Here is a 21,601-nt window from a genome sequence, read left to right on the forward strand (position 1 = left end):
GGGTTACAGCCAGACAAAGGAGGGTCCCTCCCCCTTCTCTTCTATTTGAAATCAATCACACTGGCTTTCACATTCAGTACCCCCCCCCCCCCCCCCCCCCCCGCCCTCCCTCCTGTTCTCCTCTTCATGTCAGTAGTGACAGTGGGCTTGGGCCAGCTCCCCACAGAGTCCCCATGCTGAATCGTCAGTCCTCCTTTCAAGACGTGTCCCAACCTGGACACACTGTCTCTGACAAAGTGGTCATGTAGGCAAAGACTGAGAGAGTAAAGCTGTTGTTAGGGGAAGACCACGTAATCTTTTAAAAGTTTATACCTGTAAATAAATCTTGTCTCATGACCTTTGGGGCTCTGAGACTTCTGACTTCAGAGTTGCTTTAGAGTTTGTGAGAAAATAATATTTCAAAAAATTTTGCAGATTCATGTTATTCATCCAACAACAACAACAACAAGGACTGGGCTCCATGTGGTATGTAACCACAAATTGTTTTTTCTGGGGGCTGGAGGCTGAGGCAGTTTATTACAAAATGACAGATGAAGGGTTTCATTCCAGAAGTTAAGCCATCTTTAAGGATCCAACAATCATTTTTTGACCACAAACATTTGAGGTTTGAGTTGCAAAATGAGAATTTTGTGTTTCTCACTTTGTCATAATTGAAATGACTGATAATTTTCCAAAAATGTTTACAAAACTTGATGTAAGCCAATTTTTTAGCAGTATGACTTGTTGTCTACTGTCAGTTTGTGACTGCAAAGTTGTGTTTAGTTTTTTTAATTACATAAGAATTACAAATTGACTTTGAGCTACCATTTTGGGGACAGTGTGTTTAATAGAGATCAAACATTTTTTCTAATGGTGTTTTTTTTTTTTTTTTTTGGAATGAAACCTGAACATGAAGACAGTGTGACAGCTGTGACAGGTTTGGCACTTGAAACACTTAATTAAATTTATCTCTCCTTTCGCCTCCAATAACCTTCATTTTTGTGTCATTCAGAATAATTTATAAAAGGCAATCGTCTTTCTGTTGTTGATATGTACATACAATATTTTAATATTCTAATATATTCACAGGAAATCATAAATTCAGGCACTTTGCTGCCGCTAAACAGCAACTTCTTAGCACGAGAGATCCTGAGATTTAAGACCGTTTTCTTTTTAAATAAGCAACACAAAAGTAAAATAATCTTATATAGAGAGATTTATATTTAACAATCAGTTTCTTCTTTTTTTATCATAGCAAAATAAATCTTTTTTGTTAAAAATGTCTTTATCACCGAGGTTTCAAGCCCTGGTTTAAGGTTGAGTTTGTGTGAAGAGATCATTGTCCGTCGCCTCTCTGGAGGAGAAGTGATCAAAGAAAGCATTTCCAGGCGTTTTGAGTACCAGGGTCCCTTCTGTCGTGTTTAGTGCCTCAGTTTTCCAACGTTACAACTGTTCTTGGGCACAGTGCCAGAGCTGATAGTCCAAAGTACCAGTATCTTCTCTTCTGCTCGTTCTTCTGCCCACGATGAAACGTTTTTCTACAAACCTCCACCTTGTAATGAAGCCCACTGGCCTCAGTGCTCCACGTGCATACATGTGTGTCTGTGTATGTATTTATGCGCATGAGTGTGTAGAAAAGCCCACCTATATCTAAGGGCTTTGTCTGGTGCCATAATGGAGGTCCGACTGAAAACTTAATAAGAATAAAACCTTCAACTTAACTTTTGAAATGCAGCGGTGGACCTCCAATATGTTACATTACTTAAAAGTAGTGTTTCCTGTAGCGTGTACTTGTTCTGTTTGTGTTCTGTTTATGTCTGAATGTGTATGGGTGTGTTTAGTCTATCGGAGTGCCGTCTTCATGTCTATCCGAGAGCGCACGTCCTGGTATCCCAGGAGGCAAGGGTCAGTGGACAAGGCATCGTGGGTAAAAACAGAGTCGTTGTCAGAGGAGCAGGAGCTGGACGTGTCCTCACATGATGGGGAATACTGCTCGAAGGGCGTTGACAGGTCCAAATACTGGGGAGAGAGAAAGTTCAGAAATTACAGAAATGTTAGACAGATTTGACAGATGTTTGCTAAACTGGCAGTAAACAGCAATGGAAACTTTGCATGTTCTTAGAGGTTGTCAAACTGTTAATTTGTTCATTTAATGCGTCCACGCAAGAAGAGATGCAGATGTGGAGAATTGCTGCTGTTGCAATTTTAGACCACCGCATCAGTTCTGGAGCAACAGTTTTATATTGGTTAATATAAAGATGGTTTGGTTTATATCTAAGCCAAGAAATTTCTGTATTTAAGTATAAACCAACAAATCAATCACACGAACTGTTGACCAATCTGCAGGCGATGGTCCGTTTTTATGTATTTGGCGATAAAAGGCTGCTCTGAAATTTCAGCAATGTGGACACTACAGCCAAACACAGTTTGATTTTGTTTGTGTTGTTTCAAGTTTATTAGCCCTGGACTCCACTCACTAGTCATTCATTCTTGTTTCAGCTCAACCAGTTTGTGTACTGAGGACATCTGGCTCGCAGATTGTAAAGAAGAGGAAGAAAATGTGTGTGCACACATGTTAGCATGTGTGCATGATTTAAAATGATTTGTATTTGGGTGTGTCGGTGTGTGTGCAATTTCATAGGAGGGAGTAGGTGCATGAATGTGTTTGTATGCCTGTGTGTGTGTGTATGTGTGTGTATGAAGCTCACCTCATCAGAGATGGACAGCAGCACTCTGTCCAGCTCCTCCACCAGCTGTTTGAAGGTCGGTCTCTGGGTGGGAACGGCATGCCAGCACTCACGCATCATCATGTAGCTACAGAGAAAAAACATAACATGCCAAAAATGATTTCTACAATCAAGACAATCTACAATGAGACCAACATTGTTGGCTTTGCAAAATATATTGAAAAACTGTTAAGAGATGCAATGACTATCTGAAGTTTAGTTGGCAGTTTAGTTTGCCCTTAAAAGATACTTCCTTTCCAAAAAACATGTTGAAATAAACTAATTATGGTTACCCTAACCCAGTCAGGAAGCAAATGTGGAATGAATTATTATGTGAATGTAGAATATGTACAGCTTTAATGTTTGTTGTCTTGTCTCTAATCTCATCACCATACTCAGCGCAGCACAGACTGCGGAGTAGGGCCCATGAAATTTTTTATATGTTTTATATATTTGTTCCCCCATTTGTGCTGATGTGAACCCATCTACCTCTGCGCTGTAAGGAAAAAAAAAGATCTTAAAAACAACTTAAGAAAGATTATTTTGGCTAATGTAGCATACACAGGCAGTGGAAAAATAAAGAAGACTAAAAGAAGAAGTGCTCCTGCTTACAGTTCATGTGTGCAGTTGGAGGGTTTGTCCATGCGGTGTCCTTCCTTCAGCAGTTTGAAGAGCTCCTCAACAGGGATACCAGGATACGGCGAGCCACCCAGCGTGAAGATCTCCCACATCAGTACACCAAATGACCACCTAAGGACGGACAAAAGGAGAGGAAAGATGGAGATTTAATGATTGGGACTTGTACAGTACTAAGTTTACTTTTGTAACTAACAGAGAGCCAAGATATGATATAATTAGGTTTTTAGGGAGTTCATAAGTCCAAATACATGATGATTTAAAAGTTGGAAAGGAAAAATAATTGACTAGGCATAAAACATTCTGACACAGAATACATATCAAGTAATTTTGGGTTGTTTTTTGCCCATTATGTTGGTCTTGCACTGCACATTGTCTTTGTTATAAAGAACTCCATGTTTCCCTGCAGCAGAGACTTCTATATGTGAAAAAAAGTGAAAAGTGGGACTTACACGTCGCTCTGGTGTGTGTAGACTCTGTCAAACAAGGCCTCTGGTGCCATCCATTTCACCGGCAACCGTCCCTGCAGAGTGGACATAGAAACATTAGAGCTTTGCCTTCAATTACCACGACAACTCAGTTGCACACTTTTCATCTGAACATGTTTTTCTTTATGTCTCACTGTACAAGTCCCCCCCCCCCACCGAATTCTCACTCTCCATGCCCTCTCGTTTCTCCCTCACAATCCTCCCCCTCCTCCACCATCCTCCCTCCTTGTCTCCCCTCTTCTCTAATTAAGTCCCATTAAGCCTGCTGCCAATCAGAGGAAAACATCAGACATGTGTCTTGAGGAGTATTAAAGCTGTGAAAGGAGCCAGGCAGGAAGAACCTGGCTGAGGAGAGGACATGTTTACAAGCAGGGCTGGTTGAAAAACAACTAGTTTCCATTTTAACTTTTTAACAATTAAATAGCTTAATAATATCTTGCCATGACAGCTTATTGAGAGGGTCAGAGGTCAGAGTTTTCAACATCTAATCTTCTACTTGATTAACATTTAAGTTTACTACACTACTTATACTGGCTCTTAGTTAAACAAAAAAGCAATAATCACATGGATCATGTCCAGTGGTTGATGTAAAAAATAATATTTTCTTTCTGAAATGTGCAATAAGATGCACAATAACGCATTAGCTTCTCAAATGTAGAAAATTTAAAAGAGAGCAGTAATTTAGCTGCACCATACCCCGCTTCTCAACCACTGGAAAGTTATTCCTGAAAATATGCTGCAAGAAACTGTCACTCACATTGGTGGTTTTCTTGTAGTAGTCGATCTGGTGGACTCCTCTGGCCAGTCCAAAGTCAGCGATCTTCATCACGTTGTCCTCCGTCACCAGAACATTTCTGGCTGCCAAATCTCTGTGGATGCACTGTGGAGAGAGAAGACTGAGAATTAAAGACTGACAAAACCAAAATGAGCTTTAGGCCTACTGCTGGGTCTCCACATTAGAAGATTAGCATTAAGTTTAAATGATCCTGGTTAATGGGCTCAGAAATGTCTAATTTGGAGAAGGGGCTGAATGCATCATTTTTTGTGGAGTGCGTTGCTTCTTTTTTTGTTTGCTTTAACACTGCTCTCCCTTTGGCAAAAGCATAAATTCAAAGTCTTGGCTGAACAAGAACGCTGAACTAAACTTTATTATCTAATGTTTTATATTCATGAAATGCTCTTTTGAATTTGGACTTATGAAACAACATGTCCCTGTCTGTTCCAGGCCATGGCTTGGAGAGATCATGTAAAAAAACAGAGGCAGAGGGAGGTAGAAATGATTCACTGCAGATGTTCTCCAAAAATGAAAAGACTCGGGACTCTAAAGTCAACACGCAATGCCTCATTTTAGTGAACGCAACAACATTAAAATGTCTTTATATAGAAACCCTGGAGTTTGAAGAAAAAACAACCCTTTGGGAGGAAAAAAAGAAAGGCAGTGTTTGCCCACATTGAATGGATGTCATTAAGTTTATTTTGGTTTTCATTCGAAATAGACGTGGGATTTGTGGGGATGTGCGAAATGAACCAGTCTTGGTTTGTGGGTCTCCCCATAATGGAGGGGTAGTTTCAGGCTCCTACATTCTTAGGAGGCCGTAGAGCCAGAAACCTGATGCCTACACCCAGACGACGGCTCTGCTGCCTGTTTGCTAACAGATTTATGGCAGCGCTAAAAAGGACAAAGCCCTGCGACGGAGGGACAGACAGATGGATGGAGAAGAGTAAACAGGACTGAAGCTGCAGCAGCTTTCTGCTCTGGAATGCCTGTCTGAGACACCGGCTGGCAGACAAAGAGACATGTTGATAAGAGGCACACAGACAGGGTGCATGCTGGGAAAATGAAAGGAAAAGAAACATGGGGGGTGGGGATGGGAAGAAAAGAAAGACAGGAGCGGACAGAGGCATAGAAGATGGCACGAGAGATGGGAAAGGAAAGAGAAAGAGCAGAAAGCTGGTGATGCTAGACAAAACTCATCCAGAAAGCCGAGTGCCCAAATAAAAGAAAAACACTGAATTAAGCAGAGGAACTTAATCCTAATCAAATTCCCTTTAAGTCAAAACCCAAACTTCTGATATTACAGCTCCTTCAGGGCTTATACAGTTCATGAAGTCTACAAATGTTGCAAATTTTACTCTCCTGTTTTTATTTTGTGGCTGTATTTCCTGCCCAGGGACATGGCTACGTTTTAATGAGGTCTGATATGTAAACATCCCCATGCGTTTAAAGCTTACAATATAAAAGTTCCTTCAGTGCACGAAAAGCCAACTTCCCAGGACATTCAAGAAGCTGGAGCCACAAAACATCTGGCTTTTTTACCTGATAAACTGCTTACAACTGATTAATTATCAAAACAGTTATCAGTTAACATTCTTTCATTCAATTAATTAAATCGTTTCAGCACTAAATCTGTTTCCTTCCTGTTTTCCAACTGTTGGTGAAAAGGGCTAGTATCTCCCTAAACACAAAGTACCAACACTGAAACATTTAAGTGTTTGACAACTGGTAAAAAGTATTTCATTATGTATTTTACTTTCTAACACTGTTATAGTTTGAGTTGATGTTGACCTCTGCCACCTCCTGCATTCATTAAATGCTTGCAGAGACATTTTACAGCCACCAGAGATTCAGTTATACTCTCAGATGTCATGCTACTACATGTTATCAAAGTGAGCATACCCTTTTGGAGGCCAGGTATTCCATCCCTCTGGCCACTTGGTAGGCACAGGACAGGAGGTCTTTGAATGTGAGCTGCTCCTCAGGCACCTTTGTCACATCAAAGGTGTAGTCCATGCCTGGGGGTCGCCGGGCCCGCAGGTACTCCCTCAGACTGCCTTTGGAGGCGTACTCCACCAACACATACAGAGGGCCTAGGGGTAAACACAAACAGGATGAAGGATGGGGTTGTTTCTATTGTTGTTTTAGTCTGGAGGCTTGGGACCACCATGGTTGAAACACTCACTAAATTAGGCCCAATGGTTGGTTTGTTGTGATTTACAGTAACAAGGGGGTTTGGCATTGTTTTCTCTCCAAAATAATTTGTCTCAACAAGGAAGAAACTGTCCTTTCATCATTGTTCTAATCAATGACCAAAAAGACCATCAGTTTAACTTGACTGACTTGTCCATGAGATGACTGATCCAACCTTTTTATTCAAATTCCCTAGTTGGATCAAATAAAGGTATGCTGTAAAGAAATTACACTAATTTCAACCCTAAGAAGCCTTAGAAAGGTTTAGTCATAGGTCAGAAACTCACCATCCTGTGTGCAGACTCCAAGCAGGTTTATGATGTTCTTGTGTTTGTCCATCACCTTCATCAGCTCCATCTCCGAGATGAGGTCCGCAAGATCTTTGTCTGTGGCGTCATCTAGGGAAAGATACCTTTTATTTAGACAAGCAGAGACTTAAGCAATTCTCTTGAGGAATTTTTTTGTCTATATAATTTCTTTTCTACCTTTGAGCATCTTAACCGCCACAGTGGTGGCCTGGTCCTGGCAGTCCTTGTTGATGCCGTAGGCCTCAGCTCTGACCACCTGACCGAAGCAGCCTTCTCCCAGTGGTTTGCCCAATGTTAAACTAGAGAGAGGACAGGAGTTAGTGAAAATAAGTATGTCTGAATGAAAACTGTACAAATCCATAATTTTGGGCTCTGGTTCCTTAAAACATACGTTGGGTAGAGCTAAAAATGGGCTGTGGGTTTGTTTCTTTTTAGGTCCCCACATACTGCGAGAGCTACAATGTTTAAATGAGTCTGGATCCCAAGAGCCAAACTAAACTTAGTGAAGAAACACACTCTTTGCAAGAAACAGAAGTTTTAAGTAAATGCTGTGTTCTCTGTTATCTCTTTGATAATAATTTCAAATGTAATCTTTTCAAATCCTGTCAGAAGTTTTTATAAATTGCATATAGCTTACTTCTCCCTGGGGAACTCCCAGTCTGGGTCGTAGGGCAACTCAAACTCCATGACTCCAGCCAGCATGGGAGAGCAGCTGGACGACAGGCGAGCTACCCTCATCAGAGATGCGCTGGACTTCCCTGATGAGTTGGACTCCACTGAGTACTGAAGGAAGAGACGCAGACAAGGAGAATTTAGTAACCACCCTTCAGGTACGTACAAGAATATTTTAGCATTTCAAACATCCTTTGAGAGAAGTAATACTTTCAGACTCTCTTTTTAAATACAATGCAAAATCAAAATTTATATTTTCAATGCAGAAGACATTTCGTCCACTAGAAACAGGTCAGTCGTGCAAACTAGTTCATGTCCTGGTCCTGTACCTGTCTGCGAAGAGGGAACTTGGAGAGCTTCTGTACAGGGAGGGCATCAAAAGGCTCCCTTCTGGGGTGGACCTGCATTCGACACAACACCACGATAACGATGGCCATGATCAGAGCCAGGAAACCACAGGCGTAGATGATGATGTCGGTGTACTTGGTCTCCATGGTGTCCATAGCATCTGCTGCTTCCTCCTCTATAGGAACAGGGAGAAAAATTTAATAAAAGAGTTTACAGGAAACCTTTACAGGAAAATAAAAATAAATAAATAAATAAATCAAGCAATGAGGCAAAACCTGAAAAACTGATTCATGTAGTCTTCAGTTCTTTTACCTGAAATGACAGTGAGCCAGGCAGACTGGTGGGCAAAGCCGATTGAATTTCCCGCCAGACAGGTGTACTCTCCTGCATCCTCCATGGTAACTTTGGACAGGTAGAGCACCTCCACCTCTGACATGTTCAGACTGCCGGTCTGAATGAACCAGAAACAGGGACAGTAATTAGTATACAACAAAAAACAATCTTTAACAAATTCTTAATTCTAATGATTCCTTTTTTTTAAAAGAAAAAACAGGCAGCACTAGCAGCTTTTTACAGTGAAGCAGCTGCATCAAGTGTTTACTGTGGTTAGCGACTAAATGCTACTACTTTTTATGGTGCGAAATTAGTTTATTACTCTATTACAGCTCTAACAAACAGGGCAAATGAAACCAGATAGTAAAACTTGTTCCAGTCTTTTAGACAGGGTTCCAAATTGGAACATATAAACTAAATAGCAACTCCCAACAGCGCTAATACTTTACACAACTTGGTAGCTAAGCAAGAGCTTGCGTTTGAACTTGTCTTCTGCCTCTGATAAAAAAAAACATTTGTTAAATATCACCAACCTTAAGGACCTGAACATAGGGCGTCCCATCAGGACCGTAGCGGCTGCCATTCCTTTCGATGTGTTTGAGCCACTGAATATGAGGCTGGGCATCGCTGTAGACCTTACAGTGGAACTGGACGTCACTGCCCACCACTGCTGTGGTGTTGGCTGGTAGACCTGCCTGCAGGATAGGCCTGTGTGGGGAGCGCTCTGTATTGGAGAAATCAGAGGAGAGATGAACGAAGACTGAGACTGAAAGATAGCATTAAGCTCAAGAGAAACCAGTCAGAGCTAAAAGGATTTCTCTTCTTCAAAGGTGAATCGAGGACTTTGAGACAGAGATTTAACTGATCTGCCAAGCGTGGTTTAATTCTGACAGAGTCTCAGAAATACCCCTCTCACCAGGAGTCCATGTAGGCAGGACAAATGTGGGGGAAACTGAAGTCACAGGGAGCTGTGAACAGTTAAAAACCAGATTTTTGGCAGTTTAACAGTCGACAAACATCACTGCTTTGTAAACAAACTTCTCAAAATGGCCAGCAGTTGTTACTGTCACCTATAATGTGTTTTTATGCTGGCAAAAGAGCAGGAAATGTCATTTCGGGATGAAAATCAGTTCCATTAGCGTGGCTCTTTGTCAGCTGGTCGCCGGGTTCTCTTTGATCTGTGGTTACTCTCGCTCTCTGATCTCGTTAGTTGTCTCGTTAGTCTTCTCCCCCCGTTGACAGGGACGGAAACTGACCCCGCGGTGGACGGACAGCGAACAAATGAACAAACAACCCGCAGCCCTCCTCAATCTCCTGTCACAGGTCAGGTAGAAAACTGGTGTGGACGCCTGACCGTCCACATCCTGCCAGCCACGGCCGACGCCAGGCGCCCCTGTCACCTTCTGCTCACCCCCCTGATTATCCTCTCCACCAGACTGGAGGCTTTCATTTGAAGGCATGATGCTTTTTCTAAAAGTGCTGACTAATGACTGTTGCTATAGCTGCCATGAATACTGTCGGCCAGATCACAAGGCATTGAAATTCAGGTTAAAAGATCTAATTTACTTTTTCACATGCAACAACAAACACTAGATCATCCGTGTCTTACCCAGGACATCAAGGACGTAGCTGTAAGTGATGGAGCCGTATTTATTCTCCACCACGCAGGTGTAGTTTCCTCTGTCTGAAGGCACAACGCTCTCCATAACCAGGCTCCAGTGTTGGTGTCTCAGCTAATTAAAGAAAGACAAATTAATATCAGTTTGGATAACCTTTTGGAGAGTCCTAATTTTCTGCCCACTGCCTGAACAACTAACTACTCTTGGTAGGTTATGATATCCTCACCTTGATGCCCCCGATGCGGTGCTCTCCTCTAAATTCACGACCATTTTTGAGCCAGCGGATGCTCGGCATGGGGCTGCCCATGGCAGCGCAACGAAACTTCACTGTGTTGCCTGCAGGAACAGCATACAGCCTCTTCTCCATGCGCTGAGTGTGGGTCCAATAGGGACCTGTATGGACAAAGACCAACCAATGAGCTGTTAGTCCAATTAAATACCTTGAGGCTGAGTTGTACTAATTCCTCAGTAATTGCAGCTATGAAGCAAACAACCAACACACCTCTGGAGAAGTAAACCTGGTCATTTTCGATCTCAGCTGATGAATCCTCCAAGCCATTGTCCTCGTCATCATCCCCCGACCCCAATGAGTCTGTGAACATAAAACAACAAATAAAGACAATATGAAGAGACATGAAAACATATTTTCAGCTGCTTCAATCCCCCATATTCAGAATCTGTTTGGGAAACAAATTCTACAGTGAATATCACAGGGGCAGCGGACATTTCTTGATTAATCAATTAATCACTTGGTCTTTAAAATGTAATGAAATGGTTTTTCAAGGCTCAAGTGTATCTTGTATTTATATGTCAGCTTGTTCACAGGCTAACTTTATACTAGTACCTGGTTAGCTAACCATATTAGCACTGAATAGAGCCCACACTTACAAGAGTTGTTTTGTAAAACACACCTCTTAAAGCAATCAAGCAGCTATTAGTTAACACTGTTAGTGTTCCTACCTGCCACAGTGATGGTAAAGTTCCTGACAGGCTCTTTGGTTCCCCGGAGAACACAAACATAAATGCCTGAATCCTCGTACGTTACATCTGTGATCTCCATGATGGCACCGCGGATCTGGATGCGGGGCGTAGCCAGAACCCGGACTCCCTCCTTGTACCAGTTCACCGCCATGCCAGGCCGAGTGCTCACGTCGCAGCGCAGTTTCAGGACGTTGCCTGGCTCTAACAGAAGATGCTCTGTGGTGTCTTCACTCAAGTCCTCAAGAACATCTGTTGAAACCAAAGAACATTGGCATGCAAGGTTTTAGCAGGACGTGATTTGTTTGTGCCAACTTTTGTTTGCCAACTTTTTATTTCTTGCTTTTCTTTCTTTTCTTCATTTTGCTCTTTTACACAGAACAGGCCAGTCAGCAGGTTATTTCTTCATCTCCCCTCTAAAGCCAGTAACCATCTCCTCAACTATGACCTTCAACTCCTCAACCTCATTATCTCCCATCCCCACATAAACACACACAATGAAATTACCATGGAGACCTGGAGGCCTGACCGACCCGACCCTCCTCCACACACCCCCTCCTCCCTTCAAGTCCCTCTTCATCTTTTTGTTCCTCTGTGGATTATTGTGGGACTGAGAGCGATCTAGCTAACACCACAAACCCCCCTCCCCGCCTCACTCATTCACTCCAAAAAAAAAAAAAAAAATGAAGAAAAGAAACGAGGAGGAAGAGAGACTGAAGCTAATGAACATGTTGCAGCGTGACAGTGGACGGAGAGTAAATCTGAGGGGTGGTGAAGGTTCACTGGAGATCTAAGTGAGCGAAGGAAGGAGAGAAGATCATTCCAGTCTGGGGAAGAGGACGTTGGTGTTTGAGCCCACACAGATGGTCACCAATACCACCTTTGACAGTGTTCTCACTTTTCTAAGTTTTCTAAATGTATTCTTTACAGCAGTATAAACTTAAATTTCTGAATTGTCAATATTTCAACCACTTTGTTAAGGATTTCAGATGTCATGGGCAAAAATTGTGCCTGTACAGTGATATCATTGGATTTAGATTTGGATTATTGGAGGAGATTTTTTTAACAGCATGAAAATCAAGTTACCTTGGGGAATTTCAGCAGCAGTCATGTCCATAGTTCGGGAAATGATGATACCTATGAAAGAGAAATGTTGGGGTTAGAAAATAATGTTACACTGCATTATGAATGACTGGTACCATAGTCCTAATTCCCACTATGGGGAACTTTGGAGCTGTCCAACAAATTACATCTGAATGGCACAAAAACTAAATATTAGGACGGTGTGTCTCACCAGGCAGGACTTCCAACCACGCCGACTGCATGGCCTGTACTGTCTGTCCTGCGTGGGTGCTCTTCACCATGCAGATGTACTCTCCTGCATCCTCCAGAGTGATGTTGGACAAATGCAGAGTGTTCACCTTGGATATGTTGCTCTGCAGGGCCTGCATAAAGGAACGATCAATTTAACATCTTTTTCAAATGACGAGGACAGAATCAAAGCATTTTGTAAAGAAAAAATGAGAACTCAAATTGCGGTATTTTGTTCTGTCAGCTGATCGCTTCTCACCGTTAGAGCCCTAAGGCGAGGCTGTCCTCCCTGACTTCTTCCTGGGCCGCTGACTTCTGTTTTCAGCCACTGCACCTTGGTGGAACCTGGCCGGTGGACTTTACACACCAGCTTCGCCTCACCACCCACCACCCCTGTGGTGTTTTCTGGGTAACCTGGCACGATCAGAGGCCTGGAGACCCGAAGATCTGGAGAGCAAACAAGAGAAAAAGGCAAGAAAGATACAAAATCAGTCATAATTCAACGCATCAAAGAGGCATTTCAATGTATTAAACATGTTTAACAATGGTTCTTATTTTTACTCCTAAAAAACTGCAGACCCAGATTTTCAGGTGTCATGATGTGGTTATTTCACAGAATAAAGGAGCGTAGAGTCTTAACAAACTGTTACAAACCCTCTTGGTCTGAACGGGCCCTGAGTGCACAAGACAAAAATTGTCAACACACACCCTGGCGGTTTCGGTTTACCTCTGAAAGGTCCGGCAACAGAAGTACACCATGTTCTTAAACAACCGTTGTCATTTAATGCTACCAGGAACTGGTGATAGAGTGCCCTGATAACCACTACTACACCACTACACACTACTATCGTGTCACCATCAGCCACAGTGCCATCCATTCAGTGGGTCACTTGCCTATTTATGTGCTCGCCCGCTCACTTGTTGGAGCATATGTGTGCCCTGGCCAGGGACCTCACTTACTGCTTAGTCACTCAGAACGAGCAATTTTCCAGGGCAATTTTCTGTTTGATTGCTTCCTGCGAGCGCTTAGTGAAAAGGCAATCTGTTCCCTTGTCGGATTGAAGTGCTGCCTTTTTTTCTAATCGCCCAGAGTACATGTAGAGGTAAAGCTTCCAGGAACAAATACACGCTTACAGCCTTGTAAGTGGCAAAAACCTGAAGCAGTGTTTGGTCAAAGCAGTCAAAAGGAAAACAAATTAAAAGAAATGATGGCCACATTTAATGTGAATACACTCATCATTTACTCCATTTGGATTGAGAAACTACTAAATGTGAGTTCAAAATATTAAAAATATGAAATCCCAACAGGCCACACTAATGGAGCAAACTCGAACACAATACAACCAATAGTCAGCTGTAAATCACAGAGATAAAACACACACACTTACAGCCATGCTAATGAACTTGCAGAGACAGGAACGGTGCCCTTGAGTTGAACTCGCAGCAGAGTGTGAATTGTCACCCAGAGGCGAGGGGGCAAACAAAACACAACACAACACAAACAAACCGCTCGGCTGGTGCGAGCCAGCCAGCCAGCCGGCTGCGCTGGCAGCAGAGCCCTCTTTGGAAACCAGTTGGGACAATCAAAAGGCCTTCATGCCCCGACCCGGGAACATACAGCAACAGAGCCCTTCAATATGTACGTTCTATCGGGTCAGTTTTATATGGAGAGAGCTACAGAACGTCTCATTATTCAGTCTTTTTCCTGACTGGCTCTCTTTGCTGAAGAATTACTGAGACTCTTTAATGTGACCCTCCTATTTATAGACCGTATAAACAATTATTAAATGTATAAACAGTGTATAAACAGATAATACATGATTGCATATAAATAATGTCTTCATATGTTTTATATGAATGTGAATAATACATTTATTGAATAACTAATTGAATTGTTATATTAATACATTACCAACTTATTGTATATGAATTAAGCATTTACATTGTCATGACAAATGAGCAAACTCCAATCGCTTACGAAGGCCATGAGATATGACTAAAAGTGCTGGATGAAATCTAGTAAGTAGAATTTTTGTCAGACTACTGTTACCTATCAAGAATAAACCTTTAAGCTCAGCATCACGATTTTTAACCCACCTGTGACTGACTTGTACACTTGTATAAACACTAAATTAATGATTTATAACACACCTTAAATATCTGATAATAAAACATCAACCGTCATTGAGTGAAACTTAACTGTTAGAGGAAAGGTTGCTGGATGTCAGCTCCTTGAAATTTTATTTTAAAGCACAGAAAACTATGTTATTTGACAGAGTTCATAAGGCAGCTTTGAACTTCAAAAATCACAAGCTTCTTAGCGGTCCACAGACAGCTCTGGACACTGAGCGCCCTGACTGACCAGCGGATGCACTCCTAAAAAAATGCCAAGCCAGTTATTCTTTGCAGAGATCAAAGCAAAAGATGGCATTCTTTGGCAAACAGCTCCCTGTTCTGGCAATGTGAAATAAAGATATTAACAGCATTTGGGTGTAAAGACTGTGTTTCATTCAATATCTCTTAAAAATAAAGGAATCAGCCAACTATCTATATACTATATAAATTTCTTGCTGCTGAAAGCAAAGGAAGAATATAGACAAAAGTTATACTCAGACTTTTATATAATCTGTAATGATGTGGGGGGAAAACAGAGCTGAAAATAAACGCTGCTTGTGTGTCCAAGAAGTTTTTATGAGAGAAAAAAAAAAACATTGGACAAGTCAAATCCCTGCATTTAGCAACATGCGGTTAGTAACGTTAGATATGTAATTATATTTGAAGAGAGCTGTGATTTATTTTTCACTCTGAGCTGTTATCAAATTAGCAACACAACAGAAAACACCGGGGACTGAGGATCATTTAAAGAGATTAATAAAAGCTTTGTTCTATAAAATCTATTCATTTGAAAAAAACAGAAAGATCTAAAAACAACTCTTCTTTTTTTGGCCTAAATTTAAACTTTTTTTCTTTGTGTCTGACTCTCACTGTCTGTATCGTATCCCTCCATCAAATTGCACTTAAAAACCAAGAATCGAAGCAATGTTGCAGTGTTTTTTTCTGACAGGATAAAAGAATCCTTCGCAGAAGCATCAACAATTACAGATCAGATTAATCCAACCGAATCCCAGCTCAAAGTTTATACAACAGCTTGTACCAATCAGAGCCTTAAGGATTTCACAGAGTCGTGTTTTTGAGATTACTGTGGCACATACTGACTAAAGTCCAAGAAATTCCTCTAAAATAAGCTCCAGTGGTAGAACTACAAAGTAGTTACAAGGAAGTTTGTTTGTGGAGATTGAGGCTTGATTTTATTTGGCTTAAGCTCATAAAAGTGGTTCTGAAACGGATTGTTTTTGTGTGAAAAACTGTGAAAATTGGGAAGCATTCCTCCAGTTTGACCAGGTATTTGACAAGAATTTGTTACAATCATAAAATCACAGATTCCTGAGGGGACTGACTGATGTTAAAATCTTAACTTAGCACCATAATAAAAGTTGCAAAGTGTCTCCACAGCTGCAACCTGCATGACCTAAAGATCTTTCTATTATCAATCCTGGCTTAAATCTTTACTTGTCTGTCTTGTAAATAAACCTAAGAGGTTTAGCCGAGCCCCCTCCTGCACACTGTGGTCTCAACAGCAAGCCCTGGCTGGCCTCGCTTGGCCCCTGCAGTACAAAGTGGGGCCACAGGGAAAGAAAAGAGATAGCTTCTGTACTCAATGCCTCCAGGGGAAACAATCCACTTTGTCTTTCATCATCCTGCACACATCCTAACAAAAATGTCATCCTTAAGTCCTTTAATCTGACTTAAAAAACTAAAATACCTCCCAGCACAGGAGAAATTAGTGATTCATCTCATGAGGTTTGTTTTTGAAAGATGATGATTCAATCTGGACTCTATGGAAACATTTTAATTGAACTTTAAACTGACGATGACTGACTTATTGCATTGGCTTTGGTTTGTAAAGCATCAATGAAAAAGCCCCTGCACCCCCCCCCCCCCTCCCAATACTCCCTCCCCTCCTCTTATTCCTCTACAGCTGGCTTGCAGCCAGGCAGATTTACACTTCCGAGCCCCAGGGCCTCGGACGGATCAGGTAGCGCAGTTTACGGCAGCAAAAACACTGAGAGCCCCCGTCCTGCCCCCCCCCACTTCTTCACTCCATCCAAGAATTGACTACAGCCTCTCTGTCATTTTTCCTGTCACCTTGACTTCCTCTGGTGGTCACGCCTCCGCCATGGTTGGCTTGTTGTTACGGCTGCCAAGAAACTCTCTAAGAAAGGAAAGTGGACTGATGGGACGCTGTGTTTTTACAGAAACCTTCACAGATACATTTAAACTCTTTAATGTGAAATATATTTACACCCAGATGAGGCTTATCACAAAAACACACCTCTACTGTCGACCTGAGCAACCTTAACATGCCTCACTCCTGTGCAAATGTTGGCAATCTGTCAGTGGAATCAAACCAGCAACCCTCCAGACACAAAATTAACACACACCTCAAACTTAAGGCATAATGACATAAGAAAAACTGTTTGTATATGACCTGAAAATGTGATTTCAGTAGAGAGCATTTGAAATTATTATATAGTTTCAGTGTATCTGTTTTTAGGGAGTGATTATTAACTTTGGGGGCATAAAGAGCACAAATAAAACCTGCAGAAAAACCTTACCTTTAGTTCTTCCTTCATCGATGGCTCTGGCCGAGACTCTGTCCATCAAACAGAGCAGGAGAACGCAGAACGTGCAGACCCTCGCCATCTTCTAGACGTGACGTGCGTGTTTTATGGTTGAAAGGTTGAAATAAAAATTGGAAGCCTGGAGTTGGCCTCACACTCCAGTCCCTGGCATTGGCAACCTCAGAAAGCCACAAAGTCTCTAAATCTGGGTCCTGTAGGGGCAAACAAACACATGGCAGACGGTTATCTGTTGATCAGAAACTTGATTCCTCAAGGAGATTTGGTTGGAAAGGAGCAACAAACATTAACTTTTGTGTTCAGTTTTTGACCAGGTGGCAAAAACACAAACAATTGTCCATCCAGATAGTTAAAGAGAGAGTCTGTTTTGTCTGCGAGCAGCTGTATTCTTAACCAGATGCCCTGCTAACTGTCCCTCTCGTCTGCCTTACATTGTCCAGGCTCTCCTGCGTCATGAATAAGGAGCAGGGCTGTTACCGCCTGTTGTTTGTCAATGGATGGCGCTCAGTCTGCCCCGGGATAATGGGCCCTTACTAGGAAAACACTTGAAACTTGCCAGGAAGCTACAGAATCTGAAGGAGCAGCGGAGGGGTTCGATTGGCAGCTGATGAGACTTCAGGTTCAGGACAGGAGGTAAAAAACATACAAAAGGCAGCAAAATAGTGAAATAGGTGACTTCTCAGACTCTGACTTGATTTTAGAAGGCAAAGGTGATAAATTAGTGTCTTTTTCACCACAGTCAAAGTCTAAACTTCACTTATGGACTTCCTTTTAGCCAAACTGGGAGATTTGGTAATAGAGCTGTGTGTGACACCTGAGCTGCAGCAGTGACACCAAACCGTACTTTTTTTACTACCTTAATTTGGAGAATATGAATTAGTGCTGCACTAACTACTTCTTTCATTACTGATTAGTCTTGATTAAAATGTCAGAGAATAGTTTTAAAAAATGCTCCACCACAATTTCCTAAAGGCCAAACCGATGTCTTCAGATGGAGTTTGATCTGACCAACAGACCAAAAGCCAAATGTAGTCAGTTTACTGTCACAACAGTTAACAAAAAGGAGCAAATCTTCACATTTTAGAAGTTGGAACAAGGAAATGTTCTGTAATTTTGTTTGAAAACCCTTTTATACATTATCAAGGTGGAATTTTGATTGAGTTGAGTTTAATTTTCTGTTGATCAACTAATCGATTAACCAGCTACTCATTTAAGCTCTACTAGAAACATGCTTCAACTTTTCTTTAATTTAACACAATTTGCCTCAATGTATCTGTTTTTAACTTAAAATTTCCATAAATGTGCATCTCTGTAAAAAATTCTGCTGTCATCATAAATGAGTATCTTGAATCACTATAAATGCCACGATTACACTTACATTCCACGAGGAGATATTATCATTATTAACAAAATTACAGGGAAATTAAAGTTATTTTTTTTTTAGAATCAATCTTAAGTATAACAAGGTCATTGTGCAGATAAACTACAAACTCTGATAAGAACACTAAAAGAATAATACAGTGATTTTTCTGATGCGAGTCGGGCCAACTGCGCACAGGCGCCAGACCCTGGTGCGTGCGCTCCATGCATGCAACCCCACCACCCACCCACCCACCCTCTCCCTCTCTCTCTCTCTCTCTCTCTCTCTCTCTCTCTCTCTCTCTCACACACACACACACACACACACGCACGCGCGCGCGCGCACACACACACCGTTTAAAGAACCAGCTTGCTGAATGAAACGTATTCTTTCTCAATTAAGGACTGGAAAACTTTTTTTCTCCTGCTGCTGCTAATTCCGCTGGCACGCTGCCTGGTTGCTGCACTCTGCTGTGTTCAGCTGGAGCCAAAACGCTTCTACTGTATTCTACTTTTCAGTCCTGAAAACGGAGAGAAGGGTGTCACTGTGTTTTATTTTTAATACTGTATACGTCTGTCACATAAATCGCACTTACTAAATCAGCCCCTATATTCGCACTTTTCGTCTCAAACAGTCCTTGTAGGTCATAATGAACACAAACGCAGCCAAAAGCGTCAGACTGGTTACTATTTGTGTTATAGTGACTTAAAGGGTTGTACTGTTCACACGTGTGTGCATAAATTCAGCAGTGCGTCATCCTGAGATCGATCCCAACTTCTGAGCATACTTACAGCTACAGGCAGACTTGTTAAACTCAAATTTTCTTTAAAAATCCCTAAAATTAACCCACATTTTACCCCAAACACCTATTTATCTCATCAAGCGGCCGAACCTGAGTGTCTGATCAACATTGTCACCCTACACAGTGTCATTGTTTAACTTCATGTGAATGAAAAAGCTGTGAAATTTATCACTTTTCTGTCATTTAATGGTGTGATTCCTGTGATTTGTAGTCTGACAAAGTTCAAACTCCGCTCCGAGCGACACAAACAGTCTTTTCTCCCCACAAATAGTCCATGTGGAAGGTTCAATGTCTAATAAGTGTTTGGCGCTTGTGCGTTGCAAAACATAACAAGTAAACCTTCGCCTTGTATGCAATCTACAGTTCATTTCCTGAAATCCCTGTTTAAAATGACAAAACGTGGATTAATTTACTGTTTAACAATGCAAATAAGTTATCCTGGTGGGTCAAGCGGTGGAGAAACAGAAGCTCTGCTGCCTTGATTAAAGAGATATCTACTCTGCTTTCTAGAAAATCACCGAAAACAAATGTAAAGGTACAATTATCTCGCCCTGGCCCTTTTGCCAAGATATGAGGTTTAAGTAATTGAATATCAGCCTTCTTAAAAATGCTTTTTGTCGTAACATGTAACCCACACTCTGCCCTGCCCGCAGAAAATGAATGAAACAACAACTCTCCAAGAATCTCCAGCTGTCCCAGTCTGTATTCACCCACCTTTCCTCCCGGTCTGTCCTCGCAGTGATGACTGGCACCAGGGGGGGGGGGATCACTCCTTATCCCGGTCGATACGAGTGAATATTGAAATCCTCATTTGGAGCTCTAGTCCCGCTGTATGCCTTTCAAAAGCAGTCTGTGAGCAGGTCTCGGTTGTCGTGTGTCCGGCTGAAAACCGAGGTGAGCTTATAAATCCATCAAAAACAGCCCCGTGGAACATGAACGACAGCTGCCGGGCTCCTGGTGACCGGAGGAAGGAGCTGTGATCCCCGGGGCAAAGTCCACTGCAGCCGGTCGCTCAGAACACTAAATCCATGGAGAGAAAGAAAACCAAACAGGGAGCGAGAAAGAAGATTTGTGCGTGTAAAAGATGCCCTTTCTCGCTCTGACAAGGTTGAAAAAGATCCGATGTGGCTAAAGAATGAGAGAAAGATTGATAGAGATAGAGAGGTAAAACGTGCCCCGTAGTTCAGAGTCCCTTCTTGGTTAAACTGTACCGCCTTGGGTAGCTCGGTGCGTCTTTACGCAGCGCTTCTGCAAGTTCTCCTCTCCGCGGTGAGTTTATCCCGGTAAGATCTGAGCTCCGCTGCTGTAATGTGGAGCTCAGCGTCCTCAGTCCGATTTCCCTTCTACAGCAGCGACAGAGGAGCGAACGACTGCGTCCTTCACACACCAGCCCTCACAACACACTGCTGCTCTCTGGACGGCAGTCACAACAACAATGGTCTGAGAGCGGCCAGGGGAGCAGGAGGAGGGAGGGAGGGGGAGTGGGGAGGAGAGAGAGAGAGAGAGAGAGAGAGAGAGAGAGAGAGAGAGAGAGACAGAGGGGAGGGGTGCGCTTCTGTTACCCCCTCAAACCCCCACTAAAAGTACCCCCCACCCCTCCAAAGAGCTGGCAAATAAAACCCAAGACCCTCTGCTTCTCCCTCCTCTCCACGGCGCACAGCTTGCTCAAGTTGCTCAAGCTACTTAACATTTATATCTTTGTAAGAAAACTAAACCTTTTAAATTGTTTTTGAGGATTTTTGGTCCTCTTCTTCTTCTTTAAACCCAGCCTACAGAGTGACTGGCCTCGTGCCAAATTAACCACATAAATCACGTTATTAAAACAGTTTTTTTTGGAGGTCTCATTATTTATTGCGGGTTAATTGTCCTTTATGCAAACAGAGCATTACGACCTCTTTAGAAGACGCATTCAATTAAGTTGCTTTAGTGAGTGAATGCGTGTGAATTGCCACCATGTTTTAATTGCATCAGTAAAAGAACAGGTCTAATCCCATTAGCTGCAGCAGACTCAAGATCAGTCGCGTTTTTAGCAGCTAAAGACTCTAAGAGCCTCGATCTCGTCCCTCATATGAACGGCTTATTAAAATGAGAACCATGAATTAATTTCGTTATAGATCAGAAATCTGTATATTGATAGTTTTGTTAATAATTTTACTCAGGAAAAAAGATGAAAAGCAAGAGGAGTCGGTTTAATTGTGTGGTATGCAAATCCATCTGTGCTCTACCAGCATAAGATCATCATGCAGGGGAGATAAAGAAAAGACCTTGTAATGATAATGAAGTGATAAAAATGTGGACATAAGATCACATGAATACACTCACTAACTCACTAACTTTTCCTTTTCTTCCCCAGTTCAGCTCAGTTTGCTTATA

General features: G+C 42.1%; 1 protein-coding gene across 1 annotated transcript; it reads right to left on the reverse strand.

Annotated features, from left to right (window-relative positions):
- Nucleotides 1-296: 296 nt before the first annotated feature.
- On the reverse strand, nt 297-20,646 carry fgfr4 (fibroblast growth factor receptor 4). The gene is made up of 21 exons (XM_067608630.1): nt 19,943-20,646; nt 17,043-17,260; nt 12,626-12,813; nt 12,350-12,500; nt 12,142-12,192; nt 11,038-11,307; nt 10,580-10,669; nt 10,304-10,470; nt 10,068-10,191; nt 8,992-9,182; nt 8,438-8,576; nt 8,107-8,300; nt 7,743-7,888; nt 7,283-7,404; nt 7,085-7,195; nt 6,507-6,697; nt 4,587-4,709; nt 3,794-3,864; nt 3,318-3,455; nt 2,688-2,793; nt 297-1,998 (listed from the first exon to the last, which is right to left on the reverse strand). The coding sequence occupies exons 2-21, from the start codon at nt 17,128-17,130 to the stop codon at nt 1,822-1,824; spliced, it is 2,838 nt and encodes a 945-aa protein (XP_067464731.1). The 5' UTR covers nt 17,131-17,260; nt 19,943-20,646; the 3' UTR covers nt 297-1,821.
- Between the last annotated feature and the right edge of the window lie 955 nt (nt 20,647-21,601).

This window comes from Thunnus thynnus, chromosome 13 (assembly GCF_963924715.1).
Source record: "Thunnus thynnus chromosome 13, fThuThy2.1, whole genome shotgun sequence".
NCBI classification, from domain to species: Eukaryota; Metazoa; Chordata; class Actinopteri; order Scombriformes; family Scombridae; genus Thunnus; species Thunnus thynnus.

Coding starts and splice junctions, on each gene's coding strand:
- fgfr4 (XM_067608630.1), bottom strand. CDS start 17,130: ATGGCGAGGGTCTGCACGTTCTGCGTTCTCCTGCTCTGTTTGATGGAC. Junction 12,814..17,042: donor CGATGAAGGAAGAACTAAAG/GTAAGGTTTTTC, acceptor TTTGCTCTCCAG/ATCTTCGGGTCTCCAGGCCT. Junction 10,192..10,303: donor ACCGCATCGGGGGCATCAAG/GTGAGGATATCA, acceptor TTCTTTAATTAG/CTGAGACACCAACACTGGAG.